Here is a 23,469-nt window from a genome sequence, read left to right as displayed (position 1 = left end):
GGTCACAGTAAGCTGACCGAGGAATCAAAATGAAGGGGCTGGTACACAGAGATATGGGGTTTGAAGGGGGATATATGATCTGGGAAAATCTGGGATAAAAGATGAGGAATCCATTTTACTTAAGGAAGAACAAGGATTTACAATGCACCATCTGCAAAACAGCTTTGGAGCTGAACATTATTTTATGGTGAGATAATCATAGTCATAGTCACAGTCATGCTTTATTGATCCTGGGGGAAATTGGTTTTCGTTACAGTTGCACCATAAATAATTAAATAGTAATAAAACCATAAATAATTAAATAGTAATATGTAAATTATGCCAAGAAATGTCCAGGACCAGCCTACATTATGTAGTGGATGGGAGACATTGTCCAAGATGGCATGCAACTTAGACAGCATCCTCTTTTCAGACACCACCGTGAGAGAGTCCAGTTCCATCCCCACAACATCACTAGCCTTACGAATGAGTTTGTTGATTCTGTTGGTGTCTGCTACCCTCAGCCTGCTGCCCCAGCACACAACAGCAAACATGATAGCACTGGCCACCACAGACTCAGAGAACATCCTCAGCATCGTCTGGCAGATGTTAAAGGACCTCAGTCTCCTCAGGAAATAGGGACAGCTCTGACCCTTCTTGTAGACAACCTCAGTGTTCTTTGACCAGTCCAGTTTATTGTCAATTCGTATCCCCAGGTATTTGTGATCCTCCACCATGTCCACACTGACCCCCTGGATGGAAACAGGGGTCACCGGTACCTTAGCTCTCCACAGGTCCACCACCAGCTCCTTAGTCTTTTTCACATTAAGCTGCAGATAATTCTGCTCACACCATGTGACAAAGTTTCCTACCGTAGCCCTGTACTCAGCCTCATCTCCCCTGCTGATGCATCCAACTATGGCAGATTCATCAGAAAACTTCTGCAGATGACAAGACTCTGTGCAGTAGTTGAAGTCCAAGGTGTAAATGGTGAAGAGAAAGGGAGACAAGACAGTCCCCTGTGGAGCCCCAGTGCTGCTGATCACTCTGTCGGACACACAGTGTTGTGAGCACACGTACTGTGGTCTGCCAGTCAGGTAATCAAGAATCCATGACACCAGGAAAGCATCCACCTGCATCGCTGTCAGCTTCTCCCCCAGCGGAGCAGGGTGGATGGTGTTGAACGCACTGGAGAAGTCAAAAAACATGACCCTCACAGTGCTCACTGGCTTGTCCAGGTGGGCATAGACACGGTTCAGCAGGTAGACGATGGCATCCTCAACTCCTAGTCAGGACTGGTAGGCGAACTGGAGGGGATCTAAGTGTGGCTTGACCATAGGCCGGAGCAGCTCCAGAACAAGTCTCTCCAGGGTCTTCATGATGTGGGAGGTCAATGCCACCGGTCTGTAGTCATTGAGGCCGCTGGGGCGTGGCGTCTTTGGCACAGGGACGAGGCAGGACATCTTCCACAGCACAGGAACCCTCCGGAGCCTCAGGCTCAGGTTGAAGACATGGCGAAGTACTCCACATAGCTGAGGGGCACAGGCTTTGAGCACCCTGGTACTGACACCATCCGGTCCTGCAGCCTTGCTTGGGTTGAGACGTTTCAGCTGTCTTCTCACCTGTTCAGCTGTGAAGCCCATCATGGTGGTTTTGTGTGGGGAAGGGGTATAGTCATGAGAGCAGGGTGGGGGACTGTGAGGAGGGGTAGGAGGGGAGAGTGGAATATGTGTTGGTTGGGGGCCGACAACAGATGGCTCATGTGGGGGATGGGCAGGGACCACAATGTCAAATCTGTTAAAGAACAGGTTAAGTTCATTGGCCCTGTCCACACTGCCTTCAGCTCCTCTGTTGCTAGTTTGCCGGAACCCAGTGATGGTCCTCATCCCACTCCAGACCTCTCTCAAGTTGTTCTGCTGGAGTTTCCACTCAAGCTTCCTCCTGTACCGGTCTTTAGCCTCCCAGATCCAGGATTTCAGGTCCCTCTGTATTGCCCTCAGCTCCTCCCTATTTCCATCTCCAAACGCCCTCTTTTTAGCGTTCAGGATGTCCTTAATTTCCTTTGTTACCCATGGATTGTTATTTGAATAACAAAGGACATTAAGGACATCCTGAACAAGCTTACCGCTCTCAGTGCAATTCTGGTCAGCCCAAACGGTCTGGAAGCCCTCTATGGAAACGTTTTGATCGGGTATGTCCTTGTGCAGCCACGTTTCAGTAAAACACATGACACTGCTCTCCCAAAATGTTCTCTGACTCCTGACAAGCGCCGTCAATTCGTCCATTTTATTCCCCAGCGTCTCACATTTCCCATGATGAGAGAGGGGAGACACGGCTTATAACTTCTGTTCTCCATAAGCCTCTGTTATCTTGACCTGGTCCTCTTCACTCGCCTTTTTGATCCCCCTCTGCATCCTCTGTGTGTTTTCCTCTACTTACATGGCAATTAAGGAGGACATTGATAACAATACACCGACAAATCATTGTAGTTAGCTTTGAAAAATGTATATTACCTAAAAAATGTCTATACCCTTAGAGAAAATTATTGCCCATTATGCCACTGGCATTTAGGGCAGTGATGAAGGTCCTCCATCTCTGTCACACGCAGCTAAGGAAGGATTCTTCTTTGCTCTTTCCGTAACAACCTTTTTTTGACCATTCAGGGTTGTTAGTTCTGAGCTGAATCCCTGAACCTGGAGGACTGGTGGGACACTCTTAGTCTGGCCTCTACCCTTTAACCTGTTTGGCATAGGCAACCTACCAAGAGACCTGACTCCAGCCAACATAGCTCTCTGGATCATTGAGGGATGAAAACCTCCAAACCCTACCACAAGGTTGTGGTCCTCTTGGAGAATAGAGAAGATTTATCAGATTGGTTCCTGGAATAAGAGATTTGCCATTTGAGGAAACACTGATTGAACTGCCCTGTATTCTATGGACTTTAAGTGAATGAGATAAGATTTCTATAAACCTTAAAAATTTTTACTGGGATCGACGGGATGTTTCCCTCGGTTGAAGAATCGAGAATCAAAAGTCAGAATCTCAGAACAAGGAGAAAGATTTTTAGGGCTCAGTTGGGGAGAATATTTTTCACTCAGAGAGCGGTGTATCTTTGTAGCTCTCTACTCTGAAGGCCTGTGGAGACTCAGTCATTTTGTTCATTCATATCACAGCTTAATAGATTTCTGGCTATTTAAGAGATGTGGGCTTGGGGCAGGTAGAGAATACTGAGATAGAAGGTCAGTTACAATACTGATGAATGGCAGATTAAGTGCAAAATCAGTGCAGGCAGCTTGAGTAGATAATGGACTGCCTTCATACAATGCTTTAATGATTGCATCTTCCAATTCTTCATTTTCATTGTAACATTCAAGATAGCTTCAAATTCTTTGAGGTTCCTAACTTGTTGGAAGTAATGTAGTAGTAGTATTTCATTTTCACCCCTGGCTATTTCTGGAATCTCCACCCCTGAATGCTTGAAAACAGTTCTGAATTGTCTTACTGCTTATTTTTCATCAACTATCAGTGACAAAAATTGCTGATCTTTGAACATAAATATGCAAATGACGCAATTTAAAAATTGTTCTCTGTAAGCACAGTGTAGTGTCTCATGATCACACAAGTGCACGTATCTGACACAATTTAGAAACTGTTTGGTAGCAGTCTCCTGTACCAATTAAACAACATAGCATTCCAAATAAACAAGGGGAGTCCTGGCTACTTCCTCCATTAGTTCTTATTCTTGTGTTGCCCTAAAATAAGCAGCTGCCCTGATTAACTGATGGACCAATTAACCAAAATCCATTGTATCTTAAATCAGGTAAACATTAAAGGGAATGGATTACATAAGCAATAAACTTCCGTTCCCACTAACATACTGTGTAATGAAAGTAGTAGGTTTGTTCAATCTGCTTCAGCAATGAAATAGGTCAGGTAAGGACTGAACATTATGAATAATAATTTTTAAAAACCAAAGTGTACATCAAAAATAGATCTAAAACTGTAAGATCAAATCACATCAGAAGTGAACTTTGTTCAGTAAACCTGAAAATTCTTTGGGAAGAGTGTCATAGATGTAATATACTTTAGTCAACATTCGTAAGCAACGGTATCCATAATTATAATACATCTAACAGAATTAACAGATCATTTCTATGACAGGTAACATTTATTATAAAATATGTATCATACCCAAAGGCACACCAGATACATCTGCAATTCCCTTTAGTTCTTCATCAAATGGAGAAGGAAGCGTATCTACAAGAGGAGCCTGAAAGTAAAGATATGTTTATGATATTAAGATGATACTGAAATCCGAAAAAAATTCCAAACTGCCAGCTTATTCTGTGCACTTAACTCCTAAACTGGACAGCTAGGGATTAGTTGACTGGCACTCATGCAGCTTAAAATTCATTAACTTGATGAGAGAGGATTTACAATATTGGGATTCACATGAGATTCCAAGCTGAGCACCAGTTTTGCAAAGGTTGTTGGCAGCTTTAATGCAGGTCTAATGTAATGCTATTCCATAGACTTCCTTGTTTCTAACTAACAAAATCTAACAAGAAATAAAGTATCTGGATCTCAGAATCACAATGATTTTACAGACAGGATAATCAGATGGATTGATAGGAATCCCAATCATTTTGAAACATTGAATCAAAATCTAAAAATATCCTTACCAAACCTTTATCCACGAGCTCAATTAATTTTCCACTGGGAAAGAAATCAATTGCCAACTCCTTGATCACCTGGATTAAATTAGTCAGCTGAAATGAATAAGACAACATGTTTATAAGATTAATTTGGATTCTCTTTAATCACTTTGTAAAGTCATTAGTGCCATGGATGCTGGCAGCTTTATTTCCCCATTATTTTTTGACAGATTAACACAACTAAATTTGTGAATTCAGAATTGATCGGGGGGGGGGGGTGAGGCGGTAAAGAACGGTCTGCAAATCTGATGCTTGAGAAAGATTTCAAGTAGATGGATTATCTTCAAAATGACACAACAGAGATTACTAACATTACAACACAAATAGTTTAATACAAAGAAAATTCACGTTAACATTTTTATATTTTTGCTCATCTGGCACAGGTGAAGTAGATTATACCAAGTTCATATACAAAAGCACAATGAATGCTACTGTCAGAAGTTACAGTGGTTAACTAGAAGATTTCATCACACTCAAACCTCAAAAATGAAGACATGAAAACTATTATAATTCAACAAATGTATTTTCTAAACAAATTATTTCCCTTTTGAAAGATATTTTAGGAACATACTCCTTATGTTCTGCCCTGTGTTTCTTCTCAGCAGGTTTTCCTTGCCTTACCCCTCTGGGATAAAGTCATTGAGTGCTGAAGGCTTTGGGGTATCTTGTGCTGGCAAACATTATTCACAGTTGAGCCCACATTGTAAGTACTGTTTGTTTGATTGTAAAGAATCACACTCAAGAATGAACCTGCACAATATTCACAACGCACTTTCAAGCCAAAGTGAAAAGGACAGGAGGTTAGGAAGGTTAGGTCATCAAGATAGGAGATACCAATTAATCTGGCCTCAGGAGGGGAGGAGATGGCGGTGTGACGCAGTGCGCGTAGCTGCTCCAAAATGATATCGTATTTGTTAAATAGGTACCATGCACAATCCTGATTTGATGGAGACAGACGTGAGAAGCACAGAGGAACATCTGGAGAAACTTCTGAAATGCCTGCTTCACTGCCATTGCTACTGTGTGATCGAGAATCTCTGGAGCTGAAGGCCCCAAATCCTGGGCTTTGCCTATTGCCAGGGCCGGGGTCAAAACGCTCGGAGGGCTGGTCGGAGGCTTGAAGTTTTCGGACGGACTCAAGAGTCAGCTGTGGTCGGGTGCTTCATCGGCAAGTTTGCGCACTGGAAGCTCATGGCAGGAAGAGAGTTTCTCTTCTTTCTACCATCTGCGTGAGATGATGGGACTTTTGAGAGACTTTAAGACTTTTCTTTACCATGCCCATGGTCTGTTCTTTATCAAATTATGGTATTGCTTTGCACAGTTGTAACTATATGTTATAATTATGTGGTTTTTGTCAGTTTTTTTAGTCTTGGTTTGTCTTATGTTTCTGTGACATCATTCTGGAGGAACATTGTATCATTTCTTAATGCATGCATTACTAAATGACAATAAAAGAGGACTGCGGGTCCTCATAATCTAATCTAACCTGATACCATCCTAACTGACATTAATTTTGTTTTGTGCAATTCAGAATTCAGAGATCCTCAATGAATGAACTGAAGTGTATTAACAAAAGAAAACTTAAATTATGTACTTAAATATGTATCCACAACAGATGATAGTCACATACCTCCACTTTTTTATCATTAATCAATTGGTTCCATCTTTTATTTGGAGCAGAATCGAGATTTATCTTGTACCACGGAACACTTCCCTTGAATCTGTAAACATGTATGGCAGGAAAGTTACATCAAAAATCAAACTACAGATGCTGGAAATCAAACAAAAACAGAATGTTGGAAGCTCTTGGCAGTTCATCAGTGGGGTGTTAAAAAAAGTGAATATTTTGGTTCAAGGATTCTTCAACATGGTAAAACATTAATTACAATTGAGTTGAATTGAATTGACTTGACTTTATTACTTGCATTCTTCATATACATGGGAGTAAAAATCTTTATGTTACATCTCCGTCTAAATATGCAATGTGCAATTTAGAGTAATTTATAATAGTATGTACAACAGGACAGTCAATATAACATAGAAATACAGATGTGTCAACATGAATTAATCAGTCTGATGGCCTGGTGGAAGCAGCTGTTCCAGAGCCTGTTGGTCTTGGCTTTCATGCTGTGGTACTGTTTCCTGGATGGTAGCAGCTGGAACAGTTTGTGGTCGGGGCAACTCATGTCCTTTTTACACACCTGGCTTTGTAAATGTCCTGAATAGTGGGAAGTTCACATCTACAGATGCGCTGGGCTGTCCACACCACTCTCTGCAAAGCCCTGCGATTGAGGGAATTATAGTGTTGCAGCCAGTCAGAATGCTCTCAATTGTGCCCCTGTAGAAAGTTCTTAGGACTTGGGGGCCCAAACCAAACTTTTTCAACCGTCTGAGGTGAAGGAGATGCAGTTGTGCCTTTTTCACCACAGAGCTGGTGTGTACAGACCATGTGAGATCCTTGGTAACGTTTATGCCGAGGAACTTAAAGTTCTTCACCCTCTCAACCCCAGATCCATTGATGTCAATAGGGGTAAGCCTATCTCCATTCCTCCTGTAGTCCACAACCAGCTCCTTTTGTTTTTGCGACATTGAGGAAGAGGTTGTTTTCTTGACACCACTGTGTCAGGGTGATGACTTCTTCTCTGTAAGCTGTAACAGTGCAGTGTCATCAGCAAATTTAATTAGCAGATTGGAGCTGTGGGTGGTAACATAGCCATGGGTATACAGAGGGTAAAGGAGGGGGCTTAGGACACAGCCCTGAGGGGCACCTGTGTTGAGGGTCAGAAGTGAGGGAGCCCACTCTTATCACCTGCTGGCGATCTTACAGGAAGTCCAGGATCCAGCTACACAAGGCAGGATGAAGGCCGAGGTCTCTGAGCTTCTTTTCAAGCCTGGAGGGCAATACGGAGTTGAATGCTGAACTGTAGTCCAAGAACAGCATTCTCACATAAGCATCCTTCTTCTCCAGATGTGCAAGGACGGTGTGTAGAGCTGTGGCTATTGCGTCGTCTGTCGACGGGTTGTGTCCGTAGGCGAACTGTAGGGGGTCCAGTTTGGGTGGCATCATGCTGCAGATGTAGTGCTTGGCCAGCCTCTCAAAGTATTTGCTTATTATTGAGGTGAGTGCGACGGGAAGCCAGTCGTTCAGTCATGTTGCCTTGGTCTTTTTGGTACAGGGACAATGGTGGATGTTTTGAAGCAGGAACGCACTCTACACTGGGAGAGGGAAAGATTAAAAATGTCTGTAAACACACCTGCCAGTTGGGTTACGCACACTCTGAGTACCGCAATTAATGTAATATGGCATTAAATGTTTATTTTGGAGTAATAAAAATATTATAACCAGAGAATGACAAGTCAAAATACAAGATAATTCATGTCATGTTTTGTTGATCTCCCAACTACAGTTAAAACATTATAGTCCTATTTAACTAAATTATGAAATAACAAACCAAATGCAAAACAAATTAATGTTCCACCTCATCTGTGCTCGCATCGTTGTTGCAAGACAATTCACTCACTGAGTCAGATTTATTGAACATTACAGCAGGCAATGGTTGGCTAGCTCGGGCTGATTACAGCAGGTGGCACTTTGAGTGTTGAGTGAATGAGATACTCAAACACTAATCTGACAGTGGTGAAATTACCATAAATCCATAAAAATACCATGGCAAATGGGTTCAAGATATCAACAATGGGTAATTACAGATGATTTTACCAAATTCAGTTCAATACTCCAAAATCCCAGAAACAAGCTTTCGAAAGGTAGGGGAAACTTCTGTACAATGCTCATTTATATACACTTCCACCCCGCAAAAAGATGGGAAAATATTGCAGAAATATAATTCTACAATTTAAGAAAATATACAAAAAAAAACCAGAAAGCTCAAATTTTCCTTACATTAGTTTACTTAAAATAGCTTACAGAGGGAACACTGGGGAACTATTAAGAACAAAATTAAGTAAACATTTTAACACTGAACACTCATTTGAAATCAGCAGACTTTTTGAGTGGAATCCTTTTATACAGTCCACTGTTCCTTCAGGCTTCAAGGCTGCCACCATCATCCCACTAAGAGGCTGATGGTAATCCACCTTAATGACTACCATCTCGTGGCACTGACCTCAGTAATAATGAAGTGTATCCAACAGCTGGCCATGAACTGCACTAAATCCTGCCTTCCCACGACATTGGACCCCTACCAGTGTGCATATCACCCCAATTTGGTCCTCTGATGATGCAATAGCCTCTGCCCTCTGCTCAGTCCTGTTCCACTTGGAGAATTGTGTCTCCTACGCCAGAATGCCATTCATCAACTTCAGTCTGGTGTTCAACACATTTATGCCTCAGAAGCTGGTGGGTAAATTGTCCTTGCTGGGTCTCAACACATCCCTCTGTCACTGGATCTTGAACTTCCTGGATGGAAGACCCCAGAAAGTCCATGTTGGCGGCATCACTTTCAGCTCCATCATGCTGAGCAATGGCATCAGCCACACTCCCCATGGCTGTGGGCCCAGATCACTGGTGTTCACGCTGCTGATGCACAACTACTGCTAGGTCCAGCTATGACCACATCGTTAAGTTCGCTGATGTCTCAACAGTGTTTGGTCTCATCAGCAACAATGGTGAGTTGGTATACCTCTCGGAGTGAGGGCAGCTTGCGGACCGGACTGGTGTGGACAGAACCAGTTGAGTGTCAACATAGACAGGACTAAAGGAATGACTGTGGACTTCAAGAAGGTGCAGTCTGACTACTCCCTACTGCATATCAAGGGCTCCTCTGTAGAGAGAGTCAAAGGCACCATGTTTCTTAGAGCGCACATCACAGTTGGCCTTGCTCAGTCCCTTAACATCTCCTTTGTCTCCACTTGCTGAGGAGATTGAGACAGGTGAGGCTAGCCACCCGATTTCTAATTACATTCTAATGGAGCACCACTGACTAGGTTCATCACTGTCTGGTACGGGGATTGGAATGCAACTGACCGCAAGACTATGCAATGGGTTGTGAGATCTGCTGAGAGAACCATCTCTTCCCCCTATCCAGGACAACACCAGAAACACCGCATTCGCAGAGCCTTCAGTATTGTCAAGGTCCCTCCCATCCATCCCACCATCTCTTTGACTTCCTACTGTCAGGTAGAAGGTGTTGCAGTATCGGAACAAGGACTGTCAGGCTGGGTATCAGCTTCATCCCCCAGCCTGAGAGACCTCTGAGCACCCTGCTACCACCCAGTACACACGAATTATGAGGGTGCCAAGAGCAGTAATACTGTTGAACATCTAACGATATGTCGTGTATGTACTTTGTGTCCAACTTGTACATCTACAGAATACTTTCTAAAATAAGTTAATATTATAGTATTAAAATTATTTTGTGATGTATATGACATATGTACTGTGTTTTACACCATCTCTGAAGAACGCTGTTTTGTTTAGCTGCTGAATAACAGTGAACTTGAATTTGATACGTACGTGGGGCCTGCTGGTGGATACATCCCTTTTCTGCAATCTTCTGTATACTGTTCAAGAAAAAGAAAGCTTCTGAAAATCACAAATATAACTTTAACATTCTTGCAAAAGTAAAAAATAACAAAATGACTTTTGCAAATCTATATTATGGCTTTCAAAACATTCTTGAAACATATATCCAAAATGTAAAAGTAATTTGTTCTGTATGGTTCAGAGGCCAATGCTAAGTTTTAAAAATCAATACAAGCAGTGAATAGCAGAAAACAGGTAACTGATTGATAAAGCAACAGTCCTGTTCCATCATTCTTTGAATTAGTAAGTGAGAGCATCATCGCTGGGCAGGAACCATTTGAAAAGAACAAGCCTCACTGGGGGTGAGTTTTATTTGAGGCAATAAAAAGCAGGGAAGTATAAGTGGAGCAGCCATTGCTAGAGTGGGTCAGAGTTAGAGCAGTTGGGCTTAGGTGAGCAGAGTTAGAGGTTGAGGGTGTTGAATTGTTTGTTTATGATTGTGGAACTTGTTCTTGTGAAATTGGAGACAAAAGTATAACTGGTTCAGCAAGAAGAGTAAGTGACCTAGGTGAGTGTGAAACTTAAAGGTTTCAGAGATGGCACAGGTAAGCTTTTTTATTGTCTGTAAATCCTTAATTCAGTGTAGGCAGGATGGTTAAGGCATCCTCCTGTAAAGCATGTGAAACGTAAGAAGCTACAATCAAAGGGCCCTTGGAAGATTATGAAGAAGCTAGTAAAGAACTCAAGAAGGGGATTCAGAAAGCCAGGAGGGGCTGTGGAAAGTCCTTGGCAAGTAATATTAAAGACAATCCGAAGGCATTCTATACGTACATCAGCAGAAAGAGGATATTTAGGGAGAGGATGGGCTCACTTAAGGATAAAGGGGGGGGGGAACATTTGCTTGGACGTGAAGGATGAGGGCGAGGTCTGTAATGAGTACTTTATATCAGTGTTTAACAAGGAGAAGGACGTGGAGGGTAGGGAGGTCAGTGCTGAAGATATTAATTTACTTGAGCATTTCAAAGGAGAGATAGTGTTGGGTCTCTGAGAGAACATTAAGGAGGATAAGTCCCTAAGGCCTGATGGGATATACCCCAACTTATTGAAAGAGGCAAGTGAAGAGATTGTTGGCACCTTGACCAATATCATTGTGTCCTCTCTAGTCACGGGTGAGTTCTGAGAGGACTGGCGAGTAGATAAAGTTGTTCAAAGAGGGAACTGGGGATAATCCTGGAAACTACAGACTGAGTCTCAGGTCAGTGGTAGGGAAGTTACCTGAGAGTATTCTCAGGGATAGGATTTATGAGCATTTGGAAAATCATGGCCTAATTAGGGACAGCCAGCATAGCTTTGTGCAGGGCCAGTCATGTCTTACTAACAGAATTAAGTTTTTTGCTGAGATTACGAGGAAGGAAGAACTGTGGATATTGTGTACATAAATTTGAAAAAGGTGTCTGTCAAGGTCACTCATGTGAGGCCCATCCAGAAGATTAAGATGGTCAATGGTGAATTGGCTGTTTGGATTCAGACCTGGCTTGTCTATAGAAGATAGAGGGTGATGGTTGAAGGAACTTATTCCAGCTGGCGGTCTGTGATTAGTGGTGTTCTCCAGGGATCCGTACTGGGACCTCTGCTGTTTGTGGTGTATATAAATGACCTGGATGAAAATGTAAATGGGTGGGTTAGTAAGTTTGCAGATGATACTCAGCTTGGTGGCATTGTGGATAGTGTAGATAACAAGCAAAGAATATGGTGGGACATAGATCAGTTGCAGATGGAATTTAACAGGGACAAATGTGAAGTGTTGCACCTTGTTAAGTCAAATGTAAAGAGACAGTACACCGCTAAGGGCAAGACCCTTAGCAGTGCTGATGAGCAGAGAGATCTTGGAGTCCAAGTTCATAGCACTGCCCGAGGTGGTGGCAGAGGCAGGTACATTCAGGACTTTTACGAGACGTGTAGATAGGCACGTGAGTATGAAGAAAATGGAAAGATATGGATGTTGTGTAGGCATAAGGGATTAGTTTAGTTGGCCACATTTGAATACCAATTTATTAGGTTTGGCATAATATTGCAGAACAACACTAGATAAATAGACCAGAGATTCTTAGAATCCCAAATGCAATTTACTTGATATACTTTTGAGTTTTAGTATCAATTACAGGTACAGCACTTATGTCTGTACCTCACAAGTGGTTTGAAGATTAGAGATAGAACAGATGAAAATGCTCAATGATATCATTCCGTTACCCTCTCATTTTTGTCAATATCCATGGAAGGGTATGTACCAATCTTATGTAATTGGTCATTGCCTTAAGGAAAGTGGGAATGGGAATACAGCACACTTCCTGCCACTGCTACCCAATATTCCCACTCTTACAGAGGATCCAGTTATGAAATGGACATGAGAAGAAATAAACTGATCTCCCATACGTGGTTATCATGAAGGGGAACCAACCAAGCGTGATTCCAACATGTGGTAGTACAAAAGATCCACCCTGATCAACCAATCCTGCATCAGATTGTTAGAATGTGTTTTGCTTTGGCACAATTCACAATTGAAGCTGTTTGACAAGAAATCTAAAGAATGTTGGCCCAGGATAAAGAAACAAGCCTACACTAAACAGTTCCCTCTGAAGAGCTAGAAGTATTACAAATATATCAATAGAAAGAGTAATTTCCTCTATTGTAATTATTTATGTTCCTAAAGCATAATTTCACTACCTCATTTCAGCACGTGCACATTTTTAGATTCCCCCAACTGAACAAGTCCAAGCTGGTAACAGATGGAAAGGACAGTGATTCTCACTCCTACTCCAGAAGTTCAAACATTACCTCAGTGAATAGCAGCCTAATTCTGGATAACTTAATTTCAATTGATTCCAAGCCAATAAGTGTACTAATAAATAGCTGTAAAAATTTTTTATTCACCAACTGCACAGTTGAAAATTTATACTCAAAATTCAAAGTTTACAGTAAATTTATTATCAAAGTACATAGAGGTCACCATATACTACCTCGAGATTCATTTTCTTGTGGGCATTCCCAGGAAACACAAGATAGAATCAATGAAAAACTACACACCAAAAAACTAACAACCAATGTGCAAAAAACACAAACTATGTAAAATAAAAAGCATATAAATAATACTGAGAACACGAGTTACAGAAGTCATTGAAAGTGAGTTGCAAAGGTCATGGAATTACTCCGGTAACTACTTCTCGATGGCGGCAGCAGCATGAAGACAGCACGGCCTGGATGGGGTGGGGGAGGCGGGATGCTGCTTTCTTGTGGCAGCACTCCTTGTCGATGAGCTCAGCGGTGGAGTGGGCTTTGTCTGAGATGCTCTGGGTTGTATTCGTCACTTTTTGTAGACATTTTCAATCTTGGGCACTGGTGTTTCCATACCAGGTCATGATGCAATCAGTCACAATGCTCTCCACTGTGCACCTTTAGAAATTCTCAAAAGTTTTAGATGACATGCCAAATCTGCACAAATGTTTAAGCAAAGGTACTGTCGTGCCTTCTTGTGCTGGTCTCAGGACAGATCCTTTGATATGGTAACACCAAGGAATTTAAAGTACTGACTGTAGTGTATTTAATATTTCAGTAATATTTGAGCAATACTGTAAATATATTGTTTGTTTACATAATTCATTATGGGTTATATTAAGTAGTATGTGAATGGCATGCTTCATTATGCCACCACGTCATATGTGAGCATCTCACTTTAAAACAAGGTGGGTGGGGGGAACCCAGGTAGACAAGTATCTTGACACCTGTGTTTTTTTTAATTTCCGGAGTTACAAAACATAACAGTGGTAACGAGGAAGTTTTAAAATGAACCTGAGACAACTACCTATCTGTTGAAGTACAGCACATTTTTCTTAGGAAGGGGAGAGAGACGTTCGAGTTTAAACAAAGGCAGAAACTGAATGACATTAACAAGCAACGAGAATGGCCACAAGTTTATAAACAGTGAGTATCGGGTGATGATGATAATAATAACAACAATACTAATAGGAAAATTAAAAATAGCAGAACTGGCTGGCTACATTGGGAAGATAGACACATTCGATTGCATAGCATATAACTGGATGATGTACACTGAACAAATTGAGCAGTATTCTGAAGTAAATGAAACAGCCAATGAAAAACGAGTGCAAGTGTTGCTGACAGCAATGGGTGGAAAAACATGGTTTCCTTAGAAGTCTAACTGCTCCAACCAAACCAGCCAAAATGAGCTTTGCTGATATCATGAACACAATGCAGGAACATTTAGAACCAAAACCATTGTTAACTGCAGAACACTTTAGGTTTCATTAGTGGAATCTGCTCACATGGCTGAAATGAAGAAATTGTCCCAGTATTGTCAGTTCAGTGATGGGTTTAATGGTGCACTAAGAGATCATTTAGTTTGTGGAATCTTACAAGAATACATTTAAAAATGGTTAACTGAAGCACAACTTACATTAAGAGAGTAGTTGAAATCACTTTATCAATGGAAGCAGCAGCCAGAAATGCAACTGAGTTGTAGTTAGGAATGAAAGGGAGTGTGAACAAAATTGCAACGTCTAAACAGAAACCTGCCTATCTGAACAAATTACTTTACCGTTGTGGCAGGGGCTTACATACACCAGACCAATGTAGATTTAAAGACAAACCTTGCAGAAAATACAGCAAAGTAGGATACATACAAAGAACATGGCAGGTAGACAAAAGTAAATGGATTGCAAACAGAAGGGAAGCGAAAAAGATAAAAAGTTGCAGTTTCAAAAAGAGCACTTGTCTTGAGATTTACAATGTGAAAACTACAGACCAGCAACATGGCTTACACCAGAAGTGAGCAGCAAATTAATTAAAGTAGAATTGGACACTGGCTCAGCTGTTTCAGTCATTCCACAAATTAACTTTGAATGGGATTTCAAAGATACTGAACTGAAGCCTACAGATATCCAACTAAGAACTTATAATGGGGAAAAGATAACTCCTATGGGAATGCCATTTGTAACAGTTACAATCCCCTCACCGGACCCACATGCAGAATTGGCCTGTTAGCCGGCACTGCTAAGTCTCAATGGTATGAAGGTCACTTTTCATAAACAACATACATCGAAGATTTGGGGGTTCAGCCAAACAGGAACATCATGATGTTCCAATTAAAGAAACCTTGATATGAGTGAATGCTGTGTAAGTACTGCTCATACACAATTGCTGGATGGCACAAAACAGCAGATCATTTTCACGTAAAATTTTAAAGAGAGTATAATTTCAGCTTTATGGAACAGTTAATAGGAAAAAGAAAAGGATCCTTTACAGTTAACCCAATCCAAATGTGCACATAAAGTTGGAGCTCATCTTGAAGTTGTCCTTTTTTACTCACACGCTGGATCCACAGACCGTGTGAAAGCACACACCACATTCTGAACGCCGCTTGAAATCCATCTCGAATGAATCCACCAACTTTGGAGTATTGGCTCTTCCTCCTTGGAGCCATTCATCTGCACAAAGCACTTCATGCAACAGGGACTCTCCTTCCCACGGCATTCTCACCCGTCTTCCCTCCTGTCCTCTCCGCACTCCCGCCAAAAAAAACCCGCAAACCCCACTGTCCATCAGAAACCTCTCTCCGCCTCGCTCTCTTGAATTTTCTCTTGATTCTGCCATCCTGATCGGCTGGCACAACATGCCGAAGTTGAACATCATAGCCCCTTATCTTTTAGCCAAAAGCAGAACATACTGCTTTTACAGAACTGCTAAGATGAAATACCTACAGCATAGCTGTAAATATCTTAACCAGGGCGTTACACAGCGAATACAATAATCAACAAGTCACACTGGGCTTGTATGTGGGAAAAAAGGAAGGGCCATATTGTGGGGCTGTGATTGGCTAAGACAAATACAACTTGGATCACCGATCCATTGACATGCCACATCCTCTGCTACAGTCTCAATTTAAGAAAGGTACAGGAGGCTTTCAAGGATGGCATTGGAAAACTCAAACATGTCAAGGGTAAAATAGTGTTAAATGAAAATGACACACCCAAGTTTTACAAGGCCTGTCCAGTTCCTTGCACCATCCATGATAAAGTAGCCAGTGACCTAGATCACATGGAGTTTGAAGGAATTCTTTCCAAGGTTGAGTGGAGTCCAAAGGCAATGCCAGTAGACCTGGTAGTCGAGGAGGATGAGTCTGTCATGATCTGTGATGATTTTAAGGTCACCATCAACCCAATACTGAAAGTAGATCAATACCCTCAGCCTGGGGTAGAGGATATCTTTGCAAACCTTTCTGGAGAGAAACGCTTCAGCAAAGTGGATTTAGGCCTACCTACAGATGGAGATGGAAGAACAGCCATAGACAAGCACAGCACAGAAACAGGCCCTTTGACCATTCTAGACTGTGCCGATACATTTAAACTGTCTCCATCCACCGAGCTGCACCCAGACCACAGCCCTCCATATCCAAATCATCCATGACCCTGCCCATCCCCCATGAGTCATCTGTTGTTGGCCCCCAACCAACACATATTCCACTCTCCCCTCCTACCCCTCCTCACAGTCCCCCACCCTGCTCTCGTGACTATACCCTTTCCCCACACAAAACCACCACGGTGGGCTTCACAGCTGAACAGGTGAGAAAACAGCTGAAACGTCTCAACCCAAGCAAGGCTGCAGGACCGGATGGTGTCAGTACCAGGGTGCTCAAAGCCTGTGCCCCTCAGCTATGTGGAGTACTTCGCCATGTCTTCAACCTGAGCCTGAGGCTCCAGAGGGTTCCTGTGCTGTGGAAGACGTCCTGCCTCGTCCCTGTGCCAAAGACGCCGCGCCCCAGCGGCCTCAATGACTACAGACCGGTGGCATTGACCTCCCACATCATGAAGACCCTGGAGAGACTTGTTCTGGAGCTGCTCCGGCCTATGGTTAGGCCACACTTAGGTCCCCTCCAGTTTGCCTACCAGCCCCAACTAGGAGTTGAGGATGCCATCGTCTACCTGCTGAACCGTGTCTATGCCCAGCTGGACAAGCCAGCAAGCACTGTGAGGGTCATGTTTTTTGACTTCTCCAGTGTGTTCAACACCATCCGCCCTGCTCTGCTGGGGGAGAAGCTGACAGCGATGCAGGTGGATGCTTTCCTGGTGTCATGGATTGATTACCTGACTAGCAAACCACAGTACGTGTGCTTGCAACACTGTGTGTCCGACAGTGATCAGCAGCACTGGGGCTCCACAGGGGACTGTCCTGTCTCCCTTTCTCTTCACCATTTACACCTCAGACTTCAACTACTGCACAGAGTCTTGTCATCTTCAGAAGTTTTCAGATGACTCTGCCATAGTTGGATGCATCAGCAAGGGAGATGAGACTGAGTACAGGGCTACGGTAGGAAACTTTGTCACATAGTGTGAGCAGAATTATCTGCAGCTTAATGTGAAAAAGACTAAGGAGCTGGTGGTAGACCTGAGGAGAGCGAAGGTACCGGTGACCCCTGTTTCCATCCAGGGGGTCAGTGTGGACATGGTGGAGGATTACAAATGCCTGGGGATACGAATTGACAATAAACTGGACTGGTCAAAGAACACTGAGGCTGTCTACAAGAAGGGTCAGAGCCGTCTCTATTTCCTGAGGAGACTGAGGTCCTTTAACATCTGTCGGATGATGCTGAGGATGTTCTACGAGTCTGTGGTGGCCAGTGCGATCATGTTTGCTGTTGTGTGCTGGGGCAGCAGGCTGAGGGTAGCAGACACCAGCAGAATCAACAAACTCATTCGTAAGGCCAGTGATGTTGTGGGGATGGAACTGGACTCTCTGACGGTGGTGTCTGAAAAGAGGATGCTGTCCAAGTTGCATGCCATCTTGGACAATGTCTCCCACCCACTACATAATGTACTGGTTAGGCACAGGAGTACATTCAGCCAGAGACTCATTCCACCGAGATGCAACACAGAGCGTCATAGGAAGTCATTCCTGCCTGTGGCCATCAAACTTTACAACTCCTCCCTTGGAGGGTCAGATGTCCTGAGCCAATAGGCTGATCCTGGACTTAATTCCTGGCATAATTTACATATTACTATTTAATTATTTATGGTGCAACTGTAACGAAAACCAATTTCCCCTGGGATCAATAAAGTACAACTATGACTATGACCTACCCAAACTTCTCTTAAACATTGAAATCAAGCTTGCATGCACCACTTGTGCTGGCAGCTCATTTCACAGTCTCATGACCTTCTGAGTGAAGAAGTTTCCCCTCATGTTCCCTTTAAACTTTTCACCTTTCATCCTTAACCCATGACCTCTAGCCGTAGCCCCAGCAACCTCAGTGGAAAAAGCCTGCTTGCCTATGGCCCTCATAATTTTTTATACCTGTATCAAATCCCCTCTCACACTTCTATGTTCCATTTCATTGGCTCTTCACTCAGCTTTGGAACATCTGGACAATAAAGTTGAATATATCAAGATACCCTTCATTTAATACAGCTAGGCATTCAACATTATAATCCCCTCGAAAATAATCACTAGGCTCCAAGACCTTGATATCACCTTCTGCATCTGGGTAGACGGGAAAATGCATTAGCATTTCCAAGATTAGTTGTCCTCTTGAATTCAATGTGGTAATTGTTCTTTAAGAGCTACTGGACTATAGTCATTGAGGCAGGTTCTTTTTGGGCACCAGTACTGAAGCCTGCTTTGAAGCAAGTGAGTACCTCAGACTGCCAGAGTGAGAAGCTGAAGATGTCACCAAACACTCCAGCCAGTTGATTAGCATTACGTCATAGTGAAGGCAGTCATACTACCATATATAGTACAATCTACCATAAACACTGCCTGGGCAGGGCAAACAGCATTATCAGGGATGCATCTCACCCTAACCATGGACTTTTTACTCTCCTGCCATCCGGTAGGCGCTACAGGAGCCTCTGCTCCCGCACCAGCAGGCACAGGAAGAGCTTCTTCCCTGAGGCTGTGACCCTGCTGAACCTCACATCACAGCGCTAAGCAGTATTGCATCCATATGGTACTGTCTCAATACTTTTATATTTGTGTGCTGAAGCACTTTTTTATTGGCAGTTATTTTGTAAATAACACTATTGTTTGCATTTCTGGTCAGATGCTAAATGCATTTCATTGGCTTTATATCTGTACTTGGCACGATGACAATAAAGTTGAATCTAATCTAATCTAACTTTCTCGAAAAATCAAAGAAACCGCAGATACCAGATATATCTGAAGTGAAAGCAGAAAATGCAGCCCAAAGTAGAGTTTACTGTCATATACGCAAGTACATGTATGCACAGGTGCAATGAAACACTTACAGCGGCATCACAGACATACAGCATCATACAAGCAACATGAAAAACAAAAATTAAACCGATTTTTTACAATCTAAGTGATCAGAGTGGTCATAGTATTACTGAACTGTAGTGGTGATTAGGGTTTTGCTGTTCAAGAACTGAAAAGGTTGAAGGGAAGTAGCTGTTGCTGAACCTGGTAGTGTGGGACCTCAAGCTTCTGTAAATCCTGCCCAATGGTAGCTGTAAGAGGATGGTATGGCTGGATGGTGAGGATCTTTGACAATGGATGTGGCCGTATTGAGGCAGCACCTCCTGTAGATACTACCGATGGTGGGAAGGGATATGTCTTTGATACATTTTTCAGAGTCCACTACTCTGCAGCTTCTTACATTCCTGCACGTTTGAGCTGCTGTACCAGTCAGGATACTTTTAACAGTACATCTGTAGAAACTTGTTAGTACACTCAGTGACACGCTAAAGCTCCTTAACCTCCTAAGACGCTGGCTCTTTCCTTCTGATTGCACCTACTGCATTTGCTCAGCCCAGGAGAGGTCATCTGATATGTTAACAGCCTGGAATTTAAATCCGCTAACCCGCTCCACCGTCAATCTCCCAATGTAAACTGGTGTAGGTTCGCCCTCCTTCCCCTTCCTGAAGTCAACAATCAACATTTTAGTTTTGAAGTTAATTGACAGGTTGTTGTTGTGACACCGCTCAACCAAGTGTCCTTGCTCTTTCAGGATGACTCATCGCCACCAGTGGTCTGTCAAAAGCAGTGTTTTTGGCAAATTTGAAGATGGCAGTAGAGCTGTGCTTAGGCAGAGAGTCACGTGTGAACAAGCATGCAGTCTTGAATTGTACCTGTGAGGATGAGATGTTATCAACCCTCACTCACTGAGGTGTGTCATGCCAACGAGGAAGTCGAGTATCCAGTTACAGAGGGAGGCACAGAGGCCGAGATCTTGAAGTTTGATGAGGAGTTCCGATGTCACACAGCATCTCTGCAAAGTACAGCACCTGTAGTCAGTCTGCAGGAGTGACCCTGAACTTCTGAAAGTTATTTAACCCTTCAGTTCATCGTTCTCTTTTCCTCTCCAGTCATGAGGAGATGTCTCCGCACAAAACTTCGACTGTTCATTCCTCTCCGTAGGTGCTGCCTGACCTGCTGAGTTCCTCCAGCATCTTGTGCTTATTTCACTGGACTTCCAGCATCTCTTCTGTTTAAATCAAGTTTGTTTCTATATGGTTAAGAGATACGGACATTTAACATCTGAGAAATCTGAACACAAGGAGGGTCAGTGAACTAAGCATTGGGAAGGATTAATCATAAGATTATTCACTTTCCCACTTTGTACAGAGCCCACCAGAATGCTGGTAAAGCAAGTCACTGCTTGCAAAGGGGTGCCCTAGTTATTTTGGCTTGCAACTGTTATGTATTGTCTGTAATCAGCTGCTTCCCCTTTATTCAGTGTATACCACCTTCTTACCAGGTACAACAATGGCACTGGAACCAGTAAAACTTGTCTGGAAGCTCCATGCATGTTGACAGAGCAATGCAAATCATGGGAGGCGAGAAGGGTAGAAACTGATTGGAGAATGAGAAATGAGAGGGGAAAAAACTAATGGGAGTGTTTGGAGAGATGGCATGTTATATTGTTTTGTGTATTCATTTCAGGAAAAAGGTAAATGTGAATATTATAAAAGTAGCTCCTTAAACATATTTTACTATTTTGTACACTTTTATACTGTACATAAAGATAAGCATACCCCATAACTTTGTCAGGTCTTGATGGTAGCAAGTCATTTCTAAGATAGATCGTACTTTTAAAAGGAGGAAGCGAATGCTCCAAGTGGTTCATAACCTCAGATATGAACATTTTCAGCCTAGTTACAAATGGTGAAAATGACCGCATTCTGTAACCCCATTTGCTAACATGAATTTGAGGATAAATACTAGCTCAGACAACAGTGTAAATCTTTGACTCTACTCCGAACTACTATTACAGGATAAATAAACTTTAGTTTAACAGCTCATTCGAGAGAAATCTGACAATGCAACTCTCCATAGGGATTAGATACAGATCAGGCTCTACAACGCCTGTTATAAAACCATTGCTGTAAGTCCCTCCTGGCACTTCTTGCAAGTAGAACAAGTGCCACACCTGCCCCTACACCTCCTCCCTCACAGTTCGCCAGACTCGTTAATGATCTAGCCCAGATTCTGGATGCAAAGAGTCAAGTTGACCTTTGCATAATGGATTTTACTAAAGCTTTTGATACTATACCACATCAACACTTGTTAGTTAAACTTGATCACCTTGGCATCTGAAGCTCTACCAAGGATTGGATCAAAAGCTTTCAACTAAATGGCACCAGAAGGTATTAATCGATGGGCAAACCTCATCCAACCATCCAGTGTTTTTGGGAGTACCACAGGGCACTGTCTTGGGCCCAGTACTTGTTTTAACTATATAAATGACCTTCCAAATTGTGTTACATCTGAAGTCAGACTGTTTGCTGATGACCTGATTCTGTACAGACCCATAAGTTCTCCAAATTACTGCAATACCCTTCAACAAGACATTAACTCGCTGTGTGAGTGGGAGTCTTCCTGGCAGATGAAATTTAACATCTCAAAGTGCTACATTATAAGAATGACCCACAAGAAAAATTTTACCATCATCAGTACTTCATGGGAAACGTTGCACTCCAGGATGTAAAACATCACCCCTACTTGGGCATTGAACTGTCAGATAACCTTAGCTGGGCAAAACACATTAACCAAACCATTTCAAGTTCCAACAAAATCCTTGGCCTTCTACAGCGTAACTTCTGGAATTGCTCAAAAACCACAAAAGAAATTGCTTATAAAACTATAGTCCATCAAGACTTGAATACTGTAGTGCCATTTGGGATCCCTACCAAACCATTCACATAGAACATAGAATAGTACAGCACAGTACAGGCCCTTTGGCCCACAATGTTGTGCCGACCCTCAAACCCTGCCTCCCATATAAGCCCCCACCTTAGATTCCTCCATATACCTGTCTAGTAGTCTCTTAAACTTCACTAGTGTATCTGCCTCCACCACTGACTCAGGCAGTACATTCCACGCACCAACCACTCTCTGAGTAAAAAACCTTCCTCTAATATCCCCCTTGAACTTCCCACCCCTTACCTTAAAGCCATGTCCTCTTGTATTGAGCAGTGGTGCCCTGGGGAAGAGGCGCTGGCTATCCACTCTATCTATTCCTCTTATTATCTTGTACGCCTCTATCATGTCTCCTCTCATCCTCCTTCTCTCCAAAGAGTAAAGCCCTAGCTCCCTTAATCTCTGATCATAATGCATACTTTCTAAACCAGGCAGCATCCTGGTAAATCTCCTCTGTACCCTTTCCAATGCTTCCACAACCTTCCTATAGTGAGGTGACCAGAACTGGACACAGTACTCCAAGTGTGGCATAACCAGAGTTTTATAGAGCTGCATCATTAAATCGTGACTCTTAAACTCTATCCCTTGACTTATGGAAGCTAACACCCCATAAGCTTTCTTAACTACCCTATCCGCCTGTGAGGCAACTTTCAGGGATCTGTGGATAGATCCCTCTGCTCCTCCACACTACCAAGTATCCTGCCATTTACTTTGTACTCTGCCTTGGAGTTTGTCCTTCCAAAGTGTACCACCTCACACTTCTCCGGGTTGAACTCCACCTGCCGCTTCTCAGCCCACTTCTGCATCCTATCAATGTCTCTCTGCAATCTTTGACAATCCTCTACACTATCTACAACACCACCAACCTTTGTGTCATCTGCAAACTTGCCAACCCACCCTTCTACCCCTACATTCAGGTCGTTAATAAAAATCACGAAAAGTAGAGGTCCCAGAACAGATCCTTGTGGGACACCATTAGTCACAATCCTCCAATCTGAATGTACTCCCTCCACCACAACCCTCTGCCTTCTGCAAGCAAGCCAATTCTGAATCCACCTGGCCAAACTT

General features: G+C 42.8%; 1 protein-coding gene across 1 annotated transcript in view; it reads right to left on the bottom strand.

Annotated features, from left to right (window-relative positions):
- asah1b (N-acylsphingosine amidohydrolase (acid ceramidase) 1b) overlaps positions 1 to 23,469 on the bottom strand; it is a 40,970-nt gene that overhangs the window by 13,202 nt on the left and 4,299 nt on the right. The window contains exons 2-5 of the mRNA XM_072252629.1: positions 10,168 to 10,214; positions 6,325 to 6,415; positions 4,662 to 4,748; positions 4,171 to 4,249 (exon numbers count right to left, since the gene is read on the bottom strand). Of these exons, the coding sequence (XP_072108730.1) occupies positions 4,171 to 4,249; positions 4,662 to 4,748; positions 6,325 to 6,415; positions 10,168 to 10,214 (304 nt within the window). The remainder of the gene's footprint in view (positions 1 to 4,170; positions 4,250 to 4,661; positions 4,749 to 6,324; positions 6,416 to 10,167; positions 10,215 to 23,469) is intronic.

Source organism: Mobula birostris, chromosome 3, assembly GCF_030028105.1.
Source record: "Mobula birostris isolate sMobBir1 chromosome 3, sMobBir1.hap1, whole genome shotgun sequence".
In the NCBI taxonomy this organism is placed as follows: Eukaryota; Metazoa; Chordata; class Chondrichthyes; order Myliobatiformes; family Myliobatidae; genus Mobula; species Mobula birostris.
This window is presented reverse-complemented; position numbering and strand designations above follow the sequence as displayed.